Source organism: Perna viridis, chromosome 7 (genome assembly GCF_037379345.1).
Source record: "Perna viridis isolate PV_CMFRI_1.1 ecotype Kerala chromosome 7, ASM3737934v1, whole genome shotgun sequence".
NCBI lineage: Eukaryota > Metazoa > Mollusca > Bivalvia > Mytilida > Mytilidae > Perna > Perna viridis.
In genome coordinates, this window is record NC_142451.1 from 3,044,459 (window position 1) to 3,058,542 (window position 14,084).

The 14,084-nt window shown below is 34.1% G+C and overlaps 1 protein-coding gene and 1 pseudogene across 1 annotated transcript; both read left to right on the forward strand.

Annotated features, from left to right (window-relative positions):
• The first annotated feature begins 3,309 nt into the window (after nucleotides 1–3,309).
• Nucleotides 3,310–3,976, forward strand: LOC148610974 (uncharacterized; annotated as a pseudogene).
• Nucleotides 3,977–9,349: 5,373 nt separating this feature from the next.
• Nucleotides 9,350–13,568, forward strand: LOC148610975 (phospholipid scramblase 3-like). Its single transcript, XM_088590943.1, has one exon. It carries the CDS (start codon nucleotides 9,544–9,546, stop codon nucleotides 10,273–10,275), a length of 732 nt encoding a protein of 243 aa, XP_088447069.1. The 5' UTR covers nucleotides 9,350–9,543; the 3' UTR covers nucleotides 10,276–13,568.
• The last annotated feature ends 516 nt before the right edge of the window (nucleotides 13,569–14,084 follow it).

A 14,084-nucleotide genomic window follows, 5' to 3' on the forward strand; every position in this document is an offset into this window, starting at 1 on the left:
AATTACATCAAAATGTCTAGATTCTGGTCTAGTTTTTTTTCAGTTTCTGATAATATTTATATTTTGTTAAATATCATATCACATATTATAATAAAATCTTAAATTTATGTTCCATTTGTTTAAATCTCATTCTCTTTCATACTTATGTAAAAATATACAATATGCACAAAAATTGCAAAATAAAGGTAAACACAGGTAAACAGAAGGTGTCATTTATGTAGGGCTTAATTACTATAAAAACAAATCAAAACATCAAAGAAACTTGTATGTGGGAATAGGAGGAATAATGTTTTTTAAAAAGTGGGAATAGGTGGAAGACACCCTTGAGATGTACACATTATGACATTTAATTTGATATGCGACAACCTAACTATATAAACAACTTAAGTTTTGCACTTATTGACCTCACCCAACTGAGGCAACTCATTCTTTTTTCGAGACAAAACATCGATATTTCGGATGTCCGCTTTAAAATCTTTCATTTGATATGCAACAACCTTACCCTCAAAGAACTTTAATAAAGTTTTGCACTTAATGACCCTACTCTTTGAACATTTTTGACTTATCATAGTTGAAACTGTGATTTTTGAAATGTGCTTATTTAGACCTTCAAAATGATACATCACATGACCCCCTTCGACAAAGTTGAAGAAATAATGCAATATCAAATCTATAAATAGGTTTTGATGAACTATTTCAAACAATTGAAAAATATGAAAATTTTAAGTTGTTGTAGTATCATTGTTTTTTTTTATATCGGTTCTTGGTATTTTGTCAAACAGTTGTACTTGTGCAGATCTTTGAATCTTTGGAATGATCATTTGTTTGTCTGTTGTGGATTTTAAAATATACACCCCCGCTTTCAAAACTTAAAATTTCAATAGATCCAAAACTAGACAAGATATCTCAAATCTGAAAGCTGTATGATAATTTACAGAACATATGCAACAAAATTTAATAATGTATTTGGCAATTCTTGAGATCATTTTGAGCTAAATGATTATTAAAATATGATGCAATAACAAACTCCAGAATTGGAAGTCGTAGAGACATGAAACTACCACCATACATCTTAGGATTACTTGACCTTGACAAAAATAACAAAGTCAAGGTCATACATTTATGTCAATGTCACAAACCGGATTCTGCAAAACATTTACATTATTTACATTATGTTCCCCAAGTATAATGATGATATCCTGAAAAATGAGTTCGGGGGACCATGTTGACCATGTTGATAAGACCCTAATAAGCGGGAGATAACTTCTACAATGGATGATGAAATTCTTCATGGGATTACCCTGTATAAGTCTTAAATGAGATCTATCGATGGTCCAAATTTTGTAATGATATCTTGAAAGATGACGAAACTGGGCAGTGTCAAAAATAAATGTTAGAAGGGGCTAAAACTAGCACTTTGTGACCTTTGACCTTGAATGCAAATGAAAAGTCACATAGATCAAAGATCATTGATGAAGGTCCCATGTCTCTACAACTTGCGGTTCTCGAAATGTAATTTAAAAAAAAATTTAGTATGATATTTCGAGGGATATAACTCCCGTATGGTTTGATAACAAAATACAAATCCATGTTTATTAATTTGGTCGTCTGCTTATGTACATAAAACTGTTTCCAGATTTATTCTATCTATTATGGTTTTCAAGATATGAGGGATTGAAAGAAATTAATTTAAAGGGACATTATTCTTAAAGATGACGATGAAATCCTTAGCAGGGCCATTTCTTAATTGAACATGATGACATCTACATTGTCACCAAATATGGTCATGATATCATGAAAATGTAATGATATCTTGAAAGATGAATAGGGGAGAGCATGCCAAAGAAAATTTTGCAAATGACGAAAGAATAATAAAAAAAACATTAGAAGAACAATAAGGTCTTTTCCATGTAGGGAAAGCTCTTTATTACACAAACTTACAAACTGCAGGGACTACTATCAGTTAAGTGACATGCCAGCTCCAAACAAGTTTAAAACTACAAAAAGATAAGTCCCCATCCATCGTATATTTATGTCTTTACTTACCTTATAATATTGATTGTATGGCTTAATTAGTTCAGAGTCCCTGATTAGTTTTAATTACTTCAAAGAATTTTTCGTCATATTATGGACTATGTTGTATTTGTCTAGTTTAAACGTGATTCAATTGTTTGTTTGTTTGTTTGTTGGGGTTTAACGTCCGAGCAGCAATATTTCAGCTATATTCAGACGATGAACATGAAATTGATGATAAAATAAACATGAAATGATGATGAAATGAAAAAGGGATGGAACACAAGGACAATGGGGCCGAGAAGTTTGATTGCCATTGGAAATAGGGAGAGATGGGTATGGTCGGTCAATTTAGCCTCTTGTGGCGGAGCCCTATGGTTACTACTCCGGGAGAATACCACAGTAGGGTTCTTTAACGTGCGTGATTGGAATATAGTGGGTTTTTTCATGGAACGGTCATATATTTTTTGATCGGGTTTTGTCTATGGGTTTACGGTCAGCTGCCTTTATCTGTCAGAGAGTGACAAATGCAGTACGATTCATCTTGGTAAATCGTCATCGATTATCTAGATGATTTTGCGGGTTGTGTGTTGGTTGCAGATGCGTCTGTTGGTTATGAAAGGTTAGGTTGGGTTTTACAAGAGTGCGGTTTAGAGGAGTCTGTTGGGAAGGCGGTGCCCCCTCTACAAACATGTCTTTCTCGGTGGGTTCTTTGATACTGAGAGTTTGACTCTTTCTATTACTCCGGAGCGGTTGGTTGAGATTTCAAGTTTGGTTAATCTCTGGAGTAAGTTTCTTTTTACATACAATGGTGTTTCTATGATGAGCCGTGAGGAGTGGTCAGAGCCAGATACAGTAATGTCTAGTGATTCTTCTTGGGTCGGTTGTGGTGGTATTTCCGGTTCTCAGTATTTCCATGTAGTTTTTCCTAGGTTTATAGTAAGAAAGGCTCTACAAATCAACGCTTTAAAATTTTTCAGTGTAGTGATCTGTTTAAAGTTGTGGTCATCTTTATTCAAGGGTAAGAAGATTAGAATTTTTTGTGACAACATGTCGTCAGTGACAGTGATCAATACGGGTGCCTGTAGAAATGTTTTCATGCAGTCTTGTTTGCGATAAATTATTTTTTAACAGCAGCGTATGAGTTTGAATTACGGGGGTCAGAATTTGTCTCCTGAAGACAACAGGCATGCTGGCATGCTCTCAAGGTGGTCTTTAGGTGCACAATTTCTGGATTCTTTTTTAGCGGAGGCTAAGAAATGTGGATGGGGGAAGTGGATATTCCGGATAGTTATTTTCAGTTTTTGGCTCCATGGTAGTTTCATTTTTTGTTTTGTTTTTCTTTACAGATGTTCACTTAAGCGAGCTAGCGCAAGATACAGTGATCTCTGAAAAGGCAGCCTTTGCTAAATGAACTTACCGAAACCTCAAAGTTCAGTTTACTTCTTATTTCTTGTTTTGTGAGTTTTTTTTATAATTTCAAGTCATTACCTACTACTGTCGATATTATCTCTTTATATGTAGAGTTTTTAAGCTGTTCTTTTAATAGTGTTGCTTCTATTCAGAATTATGTACGCGGTGTTATGACTTTGCATTTGCTTTTGGGGTTAAAATTCCCTTCTGAAGAGTCGGATTGGTTTTGTGTCTAACTTTTGTACAGAGGTATTTCTAGATTGCATTCACATTTACCACGTAGAGCCTTACCTATCACTCCACAGATATTGTTAGATATGTACAAGTTTTTTGATAAGTTTAAGCCAAATGATTCTACATACTGGTGTTGTATTTGTTTGCCTTTTTTCTCATGTCTCGAAAATCGAATCTGGTTCCAGATTCTTCGTCCGCTTTTGATTCGTCTAGGCAGTTATGTCCTAAGGATGTTATTCTTTTTAATGGTTATTTAAAGGTACAGATATTTTGGTCTAAAACTATTTAATTTGGCCAAAGACTTCTAGATATTCCGCTTTTAGTTTGTATACATAAACAGAAAAATACATCTTCTTATAACAGTTTTTTTTTCAACTTCAGAAATGGGAAGAAGACTAAAAAGAAACAATTTTAAAAGCGATGAACGTGGAAACCTAGTGCTGCACTGCACCAGAACATTTCATTCGCATCATTCATTCACTTTACCTAAACATGAATTATGATAAACTGCTGACATCTTACTTGTTTGACTTGTTTGGGGAAAACTGTTGTACATAAATACAAATAAAATATTTAGATTACTTTTACTTATTCTCTGTCTATTTTTTCTGTGCCAATCAAATAATAGAGGCCAAACAAAATGAACCAAAATTATGTTCGTCATTTAATGACCTTGAGACAACTTCATTATCAATATGACATTCTGACGACGTTGTGTGGATGGTCGTACTCACGTGCTCTGGAGTCTACAAAATTACGTTGAGATAACGTAGTAATAAAACGTTGCGACGACGTAAAGTATTACGTTGTGACAACGTCCTCCCAACATCGGATTCTTTGTTGGGCAGATAGGCATCCCCCTTTTCAAAGAGTGTGGATCCACCCCTGCTGGTATCTTCGGCTTTTGTTTTTGTTGAGATTGTTTTGTAAAATTTAATTATCCTTTATTATTCGTAATTTAACTTGCATCTAATTCCTGGCAAACATTAAATACCTATTTCATCATTCTAGAGCTCTGTAATTAAAAGAGACTGATTAGCATGAACAGGAAGTGTAATACAAATGTATAACGTATAAAGTCCCTGCATGATAGACTTAATTGTGACCCATAATTTAAATGGTCTGTAGGAGTCAGACATGGTTTTCAGATAGATACATGAAATAATGAATCATTTTTAACATGAAATCACGATCATGTTCTTTTAAGCATCTTGTGTATTAAATGTCATTGGTTCAGGGACCTTGCTGGTCCGAGTTGAATCTTTAGTCCGAGTTATCAATGATACCGTTAAACGATAGCGACACGGAGGAGGATATTTCTGTCGCTCAACGGTAACCAGAGAACTCCCACCTAATCACGACCTCTTTTAATACGCAAAATATAGTTCGGTACTAATGAAAATGAAAGTAGGGAAAAAATAAACATAACAGTGTACACTATATACAATAATAGCAATAACAAAAAAATATGCAGATTATAAAAAAAGAAAAACAACACAGTTTTTACAGACAAACAGAAGTTGTGCTTGTAGCTCAACGTTAAATATATTACTGAATGATTATGATATCATTTGTTGGCTGATTTCGCAAGATTAGCCTGTAAAGTGCAGCTCCACAGTTGGATTTTATTTGACTTTTATAACATACATGGTTAATTTTCAATTTTTCTTAACTTTCTTAATTGACTATAAAAATATGCAAACATATTTTACATTTGTTTACCAGTGATCCATTTGAAAATACATATAGATATAACATAGGGTTACCCATGGTCCCCTATTGAAACATACATATTGATATAACATTGGGTTATCAATGGTCCCCCATAGCAACATACATATAGATATAACATCGGTTATCCATGGTCCCCTATAGAAACATACATCTAGAGGTGACAGTGGGTTATCAATAGCCCCCTATAGAAACATACATCTAGAGGTGACAATGGGTTACCAATAGCCCCCTATAGGAACATACATCTAGAGGTGACAATGGGTTACCAATTGTCCCCTATAGGAACATACATATTTATATAACGTTGGGTTACCCAGGGTCCCCTATAAGAACATACATATATATAATAAGAACATACATATATATAATAAGAACATACATATATATAGATATGCCCCGTGCAGGTCCGGGTGTTAAAAGAATAGGCCTGCAGCAGCGCTAAGCTTGTCGTATAAGGCGACTAAATAGTGCTCAGAAACCTAGCCGGGGGCTAGGCGCTCTGCCCACAGAGCAACTGGGATGTGTGTCCCAGGTGGTGGAATGGGGTACCCCTGGCGTGTTACATGCTGGGGTTGTCAGGCTATAATACGGAAAACCTGACCGCAAACCATAGTAGTGCACCGTGTTGGGACAGATGCCACGTTCCTCGCACGTTAAAGAACCCTGCTGTGGTATTCGATAGGAGTAGGAACCTTTGCGCTCCACCAGAGGAGGCTAAATTGCCCGACCTTACCCACCCCCTTTTTCCAGTGGCAATCAAAATTTGTCGACCCTATTATCCTTGTGACCCATCCTTTTTTTTTTCATTTCATGTTCATTTTATCATCCATTTCATGTTCATTGTCTGAATATAGCTGAAATATTGCTGCTCGGACGTTAAACCCCAACAAACAAACAAACAATATATATAGATATAACATTGGGTGACCTTTGGTACCCTATATGAACAAACATATATTATAGATATAACACAGGGTTACCTATGGTCTCCTATAGAAACATACATATAGATATAACACTGGGTTACCCATGGTCCCCTATAGGAACATACATATAGAGATAGAACACTGGGTTACCCATGGTCCCCTATTGTAACATACATATAGATATAACACTGGGTTACCCATGGAAACCCATGGGAACATACATATATAGATATAACATTGGGTGTCCATTGGTCCTCTATAGGAACATACATATAGATACCTCTCTAAACTATCTAGATGCTTCGCACTAACATCTAGATTCTTCTAACTAGTATCTAGCTGCTTTTTTTCAGGTATCTAGATACACAAAAAAATTCTCAAGAGTATCTTGATACTTCAAAAAGCATCTAGATGCTTCTCACAAATATCTAGATACTTATAAAAAATATCTAAGTAGTTGCAAAAGCATCTAAATGCTTGTCACAACTATGAAGATATTTATCAAAGATACATCGATGATATTATTTGGTTGTATCGTATTCATATGAACTAAAATGTACCAGTATAATTGTGAGGATAATCTCTATGTGTGTGAGAAATATTTAGATAGTTGTGAGAAGCATTTACATGTTTTGCGAAGTATCTAGATACTTCACAAAAGCATCTAGATGCTTCTCACAACTGTCTACATACTTATCAAAGTATCTAGATACTTTGCAAAATTATCTAAATGTTTCTCACAACTATCTAAATATGTCTCACACGTATATAGATAATCATCACAATTATGTTGGTAAATGTACGTGTACTTCACATGAATACGATACAACAAAATTGTATCAGCGATGTATTTTTGTAGCTGTATACGTATATCTTAATTATACTACTTGTTTGTTGTTTAGTCCCCGGTTGAATTGCCTATCCATAAACGACATCAAATAGCCTCTGCTTAACAATTTTGCATTTACGTGAAAAAAAATCTTATCCGACATCAAGTCCTAACCCAACCTCCACCCCCAGGATAAAAAATGGTCGGTGCCTAAGAAGTCCGCCATTTTCAATATGAGTAAAATATTATAGAGTATCCGACTTAGCCCCCAAATACAAGTTTGCGATCGTATTTTGTTGGCCTCAGCGTACATGTAGCTCTCTAAAATCATTGTTTTACCACTACGATCTTCGACAGATAATGACGGTCTTGGAGACAGTTCGCTGAGTGCATCATTCGCTGAGTCAAGTCCGTTAGTGATCCAAAGTGGAAAACTATGGTACATGAAACAAATAAGTATGTCCTCAAAGCAGATAAGATAACGCTATATGATCCTGATTTATCAATAAGTTCGTGATGGCGATCATGGCATGTTAGATTAACGACATCATAGCCAAGTTACATCAGCTTATTTTTCAGAATGATGAAACAGTGAATTATATTGGCAGAGACGTCAATATTATTCCAATTTTTTATCCGTTTTGCGTAATTTGATTTAATTTCTAGCAGTGTCTAGATAGTTATATGAAGTATTTTGATACATGTGGATAAGGCAAGCATCTAGATACTTGTGAGAAGTATTCAGGTGCTCGTGAAAAGTTTCTTTGAGAAGCATCTTGAAGCCTTGAAAAGTACCTAGATAGTTGTGAGAAGCACGTAGATACTTGTGAGAAGCATCCAGATGTTTGTGCGAAGTATCTAGCATCTAGATACATGTGAGAAGTACCTAGATAGAAATATCTAGATAGTTGTGAGAAGCATCTAGATGCTTCTGAGAAGTATCTAGATAGTTTCGAGAAGTATTTAGATGATTGTGAGATGTATTTTCCGAACGACCAAATATGTCAAAACTGATGGAGAACAAATAGCCGAAAGGACCTCACCTAACCAGTAGAACGAAAATGATCTAAGCTCAGAGTTTTGTGTATAAGGGAGTTACTCCTTTTAATATTTCATTATTTGTGATGTGTTTGTTTAAAATTACATTATTTGATTCAAAGTGTTTATCTAGATGTAATTAGTACAATCTGACTGATGTCAATAAAATTATAATACCTTTTGCACAGGACTTATAAGGATTCTTTCATTTTATCGACCAGATTTTTCTGTTTGATTTTGCAGCAAATGTGAAATTTTACCTTTTTGGACCACTTTACTAAAGTCTTACTCCTACCAATGTTTGTCAGAACATAACTGTTTAGGCAAAAGACCACCTGAAATATTGCACAAAGCATTTCTAAACAGAATATAGACAACTCAGGGTACAACACTCCTTAACTAATGTAAAAATCGATAGCAGATAATTTGATTATAAAAAAAGAGCATTGCAACTCTCATTTGAGGTGAACATTCAGAATGGCACACCTTTGACATGTTGACAAATCTGAATCTGAATACCCTACAAATGAGAACTGTAACTTTATTAAATAACACTATAACAATAAAGTTGAAAATGATAGCCCTTTCCGTATATCCGTTACATCCTTCACAACACTGTCATTAACTTTTCTTTAGAATCTTTATTTGTCTACTCACTACACTGCTCCATCGGATCAAATTGATACAGGGAAGATAAAGTAAACGTGTAGAAAGGTCTGAAAAATTCCCAACGATGTTAGAACTGTCAAATTTGCGATGCAAATGTTTGGTCTTTCCCTCCGCGGGACTCGGACTTTGTGCAGGCGGCGTTGCCATAGATGTCACAGCGGTACAAGTTCGAGCTCTTAAGAATTAAACGAAGTTTCTCACTTTCATAAAAAAAGGATTCAAATAATAATTATATCTATGAATCGGGGTTTAAATCTAATATTTTACATTAATTCAGCAGTAAAGTATTGTAAATCCTTTATTTATATATGTGTGTTAGTGTGCGTGTGTGTGTGTAATTATTTAGTGACAACTTTTCGGCAAAAAAACTCCTTTTATTTTCTTTGCAATAACCCCACGTTTTTGTAAAGTGAAAGTAGATATAAATAACCTCCGATATGTGTAAATTAGTACGCAATCATTTGGCACTATTTGTTAAGGGGAATATCTGATCAGCATTGAGCGACAAAAATATCCTCGTCCTAGCTACACCGGAAGTAATGCCATCGTTAATGTAAATTCATTTGCAACTTGTTGACAAGACTTACTCGTTACTCAGTTGTCAGTATATATACTAACATGTACTTATATTTTATTAGATATCTACAATAATCATATTGACTAACTTGCTGACATTAATACACGAGGATGACAACTATAACTGAACAACCAGAGAAATTTGGCGCACTTCATTCTGAACCTGAGTTACCTCCTGGTTTGAAGGATCTTCAGGATATAGCAGTGTTAAAGGTACATCAACATCTTGATTCTGCCGAGTTATTTTGTTGCTGGCAAAGACCTGCACGATACAGTATTTATGATGGGTCAAAGAATGAAGAACAATTACTATATGCTCAAGAGGTTTCTGAGTGCTATGTTCGACAGTGTCTGGGTGCAAATAGAGGTTTTGTAATGAAAATAAGTAATTCAGATCAACAAGAAATATTGCGTCTACAACGGCCTTTAAGATGCCCCTGTGGAATTTGCTGGTGGTGGTGTTGCTGTATACAGGAACTGAATATAGAAAGCCCTCCAGGGACTCACATTGCAACTATCAGTGAGGACCGATCATTTTGCTGTTGTCCAGGTTATTATGTGACAAATGATGATGACAGCAGAATAATCTTCAGACTTAACTTTAGTTGCTGTTTGTGTAAATTTTGCTCAGATGTTTGTATAAAAGTGACCCAAAGAGGTGAAACTGTAGCAGAGATAAGTAAATTCTCATCAGGAAACTGCAAGGATGTCTGTGGCACAGAAAATGAATTTACAATCAAATTTGTAAAAGATCTACATATACAAGATAAGGTCATCATACTTGGAAGCAGTTTCCTTATTGACTACAATTTTTTTGAGAGACAACAGAGAAGTCCATGCTGAAAGTGTTAAATTGCAATATTATGTTCATGTTCTCCATTGTATTTTAAATACATGTACATGTAATTAATTCAGATGTTGACCTTAGGAATTAAATATAAAAGGATTGGAATCTCGCGCACTTTTACATAATAAGTTAATAAATATGTTGCATGGGGAGATTAACAGCAAGATTAGGGTGAGTGTGCCCTGTTAATGGCAAACAATTTCCACCACTTCAGCACTTCATCACGATAAATGTAAGTACATGTATTCTGGCCCAAATGGTTTGACAAAAGTTATAATATCCCACCTCAACTTGCCTACAGACTATCTCAATGTTTTGTTTTGATCATTACCTTGATATTTGAGACCTTAATCCAGTCTTTCCAAAGGTTCAGTTTTTTTTTTCAGGATATTCACTCCTGTGATGACATACTTTTTTCAGGACCGAATTGTTTTACAGTCCATTTTGACCTGATTTAAGAATGACTAATATTAGAAATTTTCCAGACTTCTGGTCTGGCGTTTCGGATTTTTTTACTGGTATTGTCACATTTTTACTGATGATATCTGACGGTCTGACGAACTTCCGGAAAGACTGTTAATCTCTTATCAAATTTTCAACCAGGTCCCACCTCGAGGGCAGTCTTCCCTCCTCATTTAAAATTCAAACTCCTTCTTCCTAACCCGATCAATCGTCATAAATTTAGTTCATAATTGATCAGTAATGGTCCAAGGGTGTATATAAGGAGTTTTATAGCCAAAGCTTTCCCTGTTTTTGTGATATCAATGTCTTTATATGCCTTGGTTTTGACTCCTGACTGTGTAGCCCCATCTTCGAGGGCAGTTTCACTCCTCATTTAAAATTCATACTCCTTCCTTGAAATCAGAAATATCATCATAAAATTTGTTTCAAATTGATCAAAAATGGTCCAAGGGTGTGTATAAGGAGTTTTATAGCTGTAGCCTTCCCTTCTTTCGAGATATCAATGCTTTTATTTGACCTAATTTTGACTATTCAAGGATTTATATACTAGATACATGTATATTGCAAAACTAATTTGAAAGATTTGAACTCCTCCCTCATGGTCCGGAATATTGACTTTAAAGCTAATTTTATTCATATAGTAAGGTATTTATTGGTATTTATCGAGTTTTTTAACAGACTGAATAGTACTTCTAAATTGTGACATCCTGTAAGTGAAGGCTACGATACAAATTTTAATTTCAAAATTTCCCTTGAAGTACCAAATTTTGACTTGAAGTGGACACTTTTCTACATTAATACTGAAGTATTGATCAATGTATATAAGAAATTTTTCCAAAACCATCTGTGCTTTATCCCCATATATTGAGAGTATTAACTACATGTAACAGTTGCAAGACACTTGAAAATACATGTATAAGTGAAAAATATGATTAAATTTTGCCACACGAGATCCAACAACAAATCGTGAGATTCCAATCATGTCTACAATGAAGATCCTTGAATGACCTTAAAGATTTAATGTACATGTATAAAGTTTAAATGCATTTATGATGTCAGCAATTGTTTTGGAAAACACATGTACAGCAAAGCTAACAGTTTTGAAATTTTCTGTGATTCTTAGTGCACTCCTCTTTTGTTCTTGCTGTTTCCTCCTGAAAGAAATTGATACATGTATATGTATCTGCATATAGGAAAAACCATTCTTAAATACTACCAGTAAGATAAGGTTTGCATTATTGTATCACAAAAGATGATAGAAGTGATTGTACAGTACCCCAGGTACCAAAAAAAAATGTACAATGTAATACCCCAAAAATACAAATTTGCATACGACACATGGTTTTGACCCCAACTAGACATATTGCCATCCTGATGAAAAAAAAGAGGGGGTTTACAAGGTCAGAGAAAATTAGGTCTATTAAGCAAACTAAATGTATTAGTAATAACTGGAGAATTTTACAAGAATCATCTTAAGTGGTCTAAGTTGAAGACATAATCTTAGAAAAGATGTCACTCTAATGTTCTTCACCAAAATTATAAAGGGAGATTTTAAATATTTTATGTGGGAATATTGAATAAATACTATTGTACATGTGTAGTTGAATGGTAAAACTTTTATAGGTAGGAAATAATTTTATTTTTCGAAGACATTTTACATTGAACAAATGGAGAAACAATCTAGACTTAAATGGTGCTTGAACCAAAATGGCCTTAAAATGTTGAGATCAGGCACAAAAGAATAGGGTAGGTAGTGTAGCACTGACAGTTAACATATATTTTCTTTGGCCTAAAGGGGCAAATCAAAAGTCTTGTTGGGACACTGATTTTCCATTTAGACAAATCATAAACCTTTTATCTTTTTAAAGCTGATATTTTCTGGTACATGAATCATACTTTTTCATTGATAATTAAGATTTTACTGGATCAATTCAGAGGCATTTCCAGACATTTTGAAAAGAAGGGGTGCCAGCTGGGGTTCATTAGAAGAAGTAGGGTGTTGGGACATTATTTTCAATTTTTTGTCACTTTTACACATAAAAATGACAAATTTTCCAATAAAATGGGGGGTAACCCCTGCACCCCCTCTGGATATGCTACTTAGGTTAACATTGCTCCTGTGCAAGATTCATTCAAGGACAGTGCTGTATAATCACTAGGGGAAAAACTATAGGATTCAAGTGATAAAAAAAAACTTTTCATATTTCTTGATGAAAATGCATAATTCTGATAACAATTTCTCATCTTTATTATTCATTAACCATATATATTTTTGGTATAGATTTCGTAAATTTATCAGTAATTACTTATCATGTATAGGAATGTTGAACCTGCCAATGGAATTTAGGATACTGAATGACCACTACATTATGTACAACTTTGAGGTAAAACAAATGTTTTTTAAGTTCATATTCTACATGGCTTTTTACACATGCAAGTAAGAAAGTTTAGGAAATTATCTTATAATTTTGAGTTTTGGAATCTATTATTACATTTGCTGTTTATAATTAGATATTGTACCAATGTTACAAATAGAGTTATTTCCCTTTGTACATGAAAATGCAGATCTGGGAAGGTTTGTTTAGTTTTGAAAATGTGATATTTATAGATTGGTATTATATATATATATATATATATATATATATATATATATATATATATATATATATATATATATATATATATATATATATATAATCTGACATCTGACATTGTTATATTATTGTTTACATTGTTATTCTTATGCAATTACTATTTTAGTTCAGCTAGTTATTTAGATGGACTTGTAATAATCTAATAAAGATCAAAACAGCTAGACAATAAAATTGTGTAGTGAATTTTCAACCTGGTCAAAAATTTATCTAGTAGACAAAAGCTCAATTCAAAAGATATCATACATCCAACAAATGAAGAAACTACCCATAAAAACGCATTCGTACTAATTTGATCCATAGGTACTTGCGTTGGGATTTAATTTTTTTGATAAATATTGCATTTATACATTTCATATATATTATCCTTTTAAGTTGTTCGTCCGATAAACCAGTCGACTCCCATATATCAGAAAACTTCATATTGATAGTAACAATGTAATGTTGGCTGTAATAACTCAAGAATTCGTAATTCTTTTTCTTGAAAAAAAGTCACGACCCCAAGTACCTGTACTTAGATCAAGGTACCAACAGAAAGTTCGACACGAAGAACAACAAGAAGGGCACTTTTCTACTGCCAAGATCTTCATACAAATGGCAATAATATTGATCTCCCGTTCCTGTAAATAGACTCAGAGGCTACACTATAAGTACATGTAAAAGGAATTGACCAACGAACTGACTCGAAGACT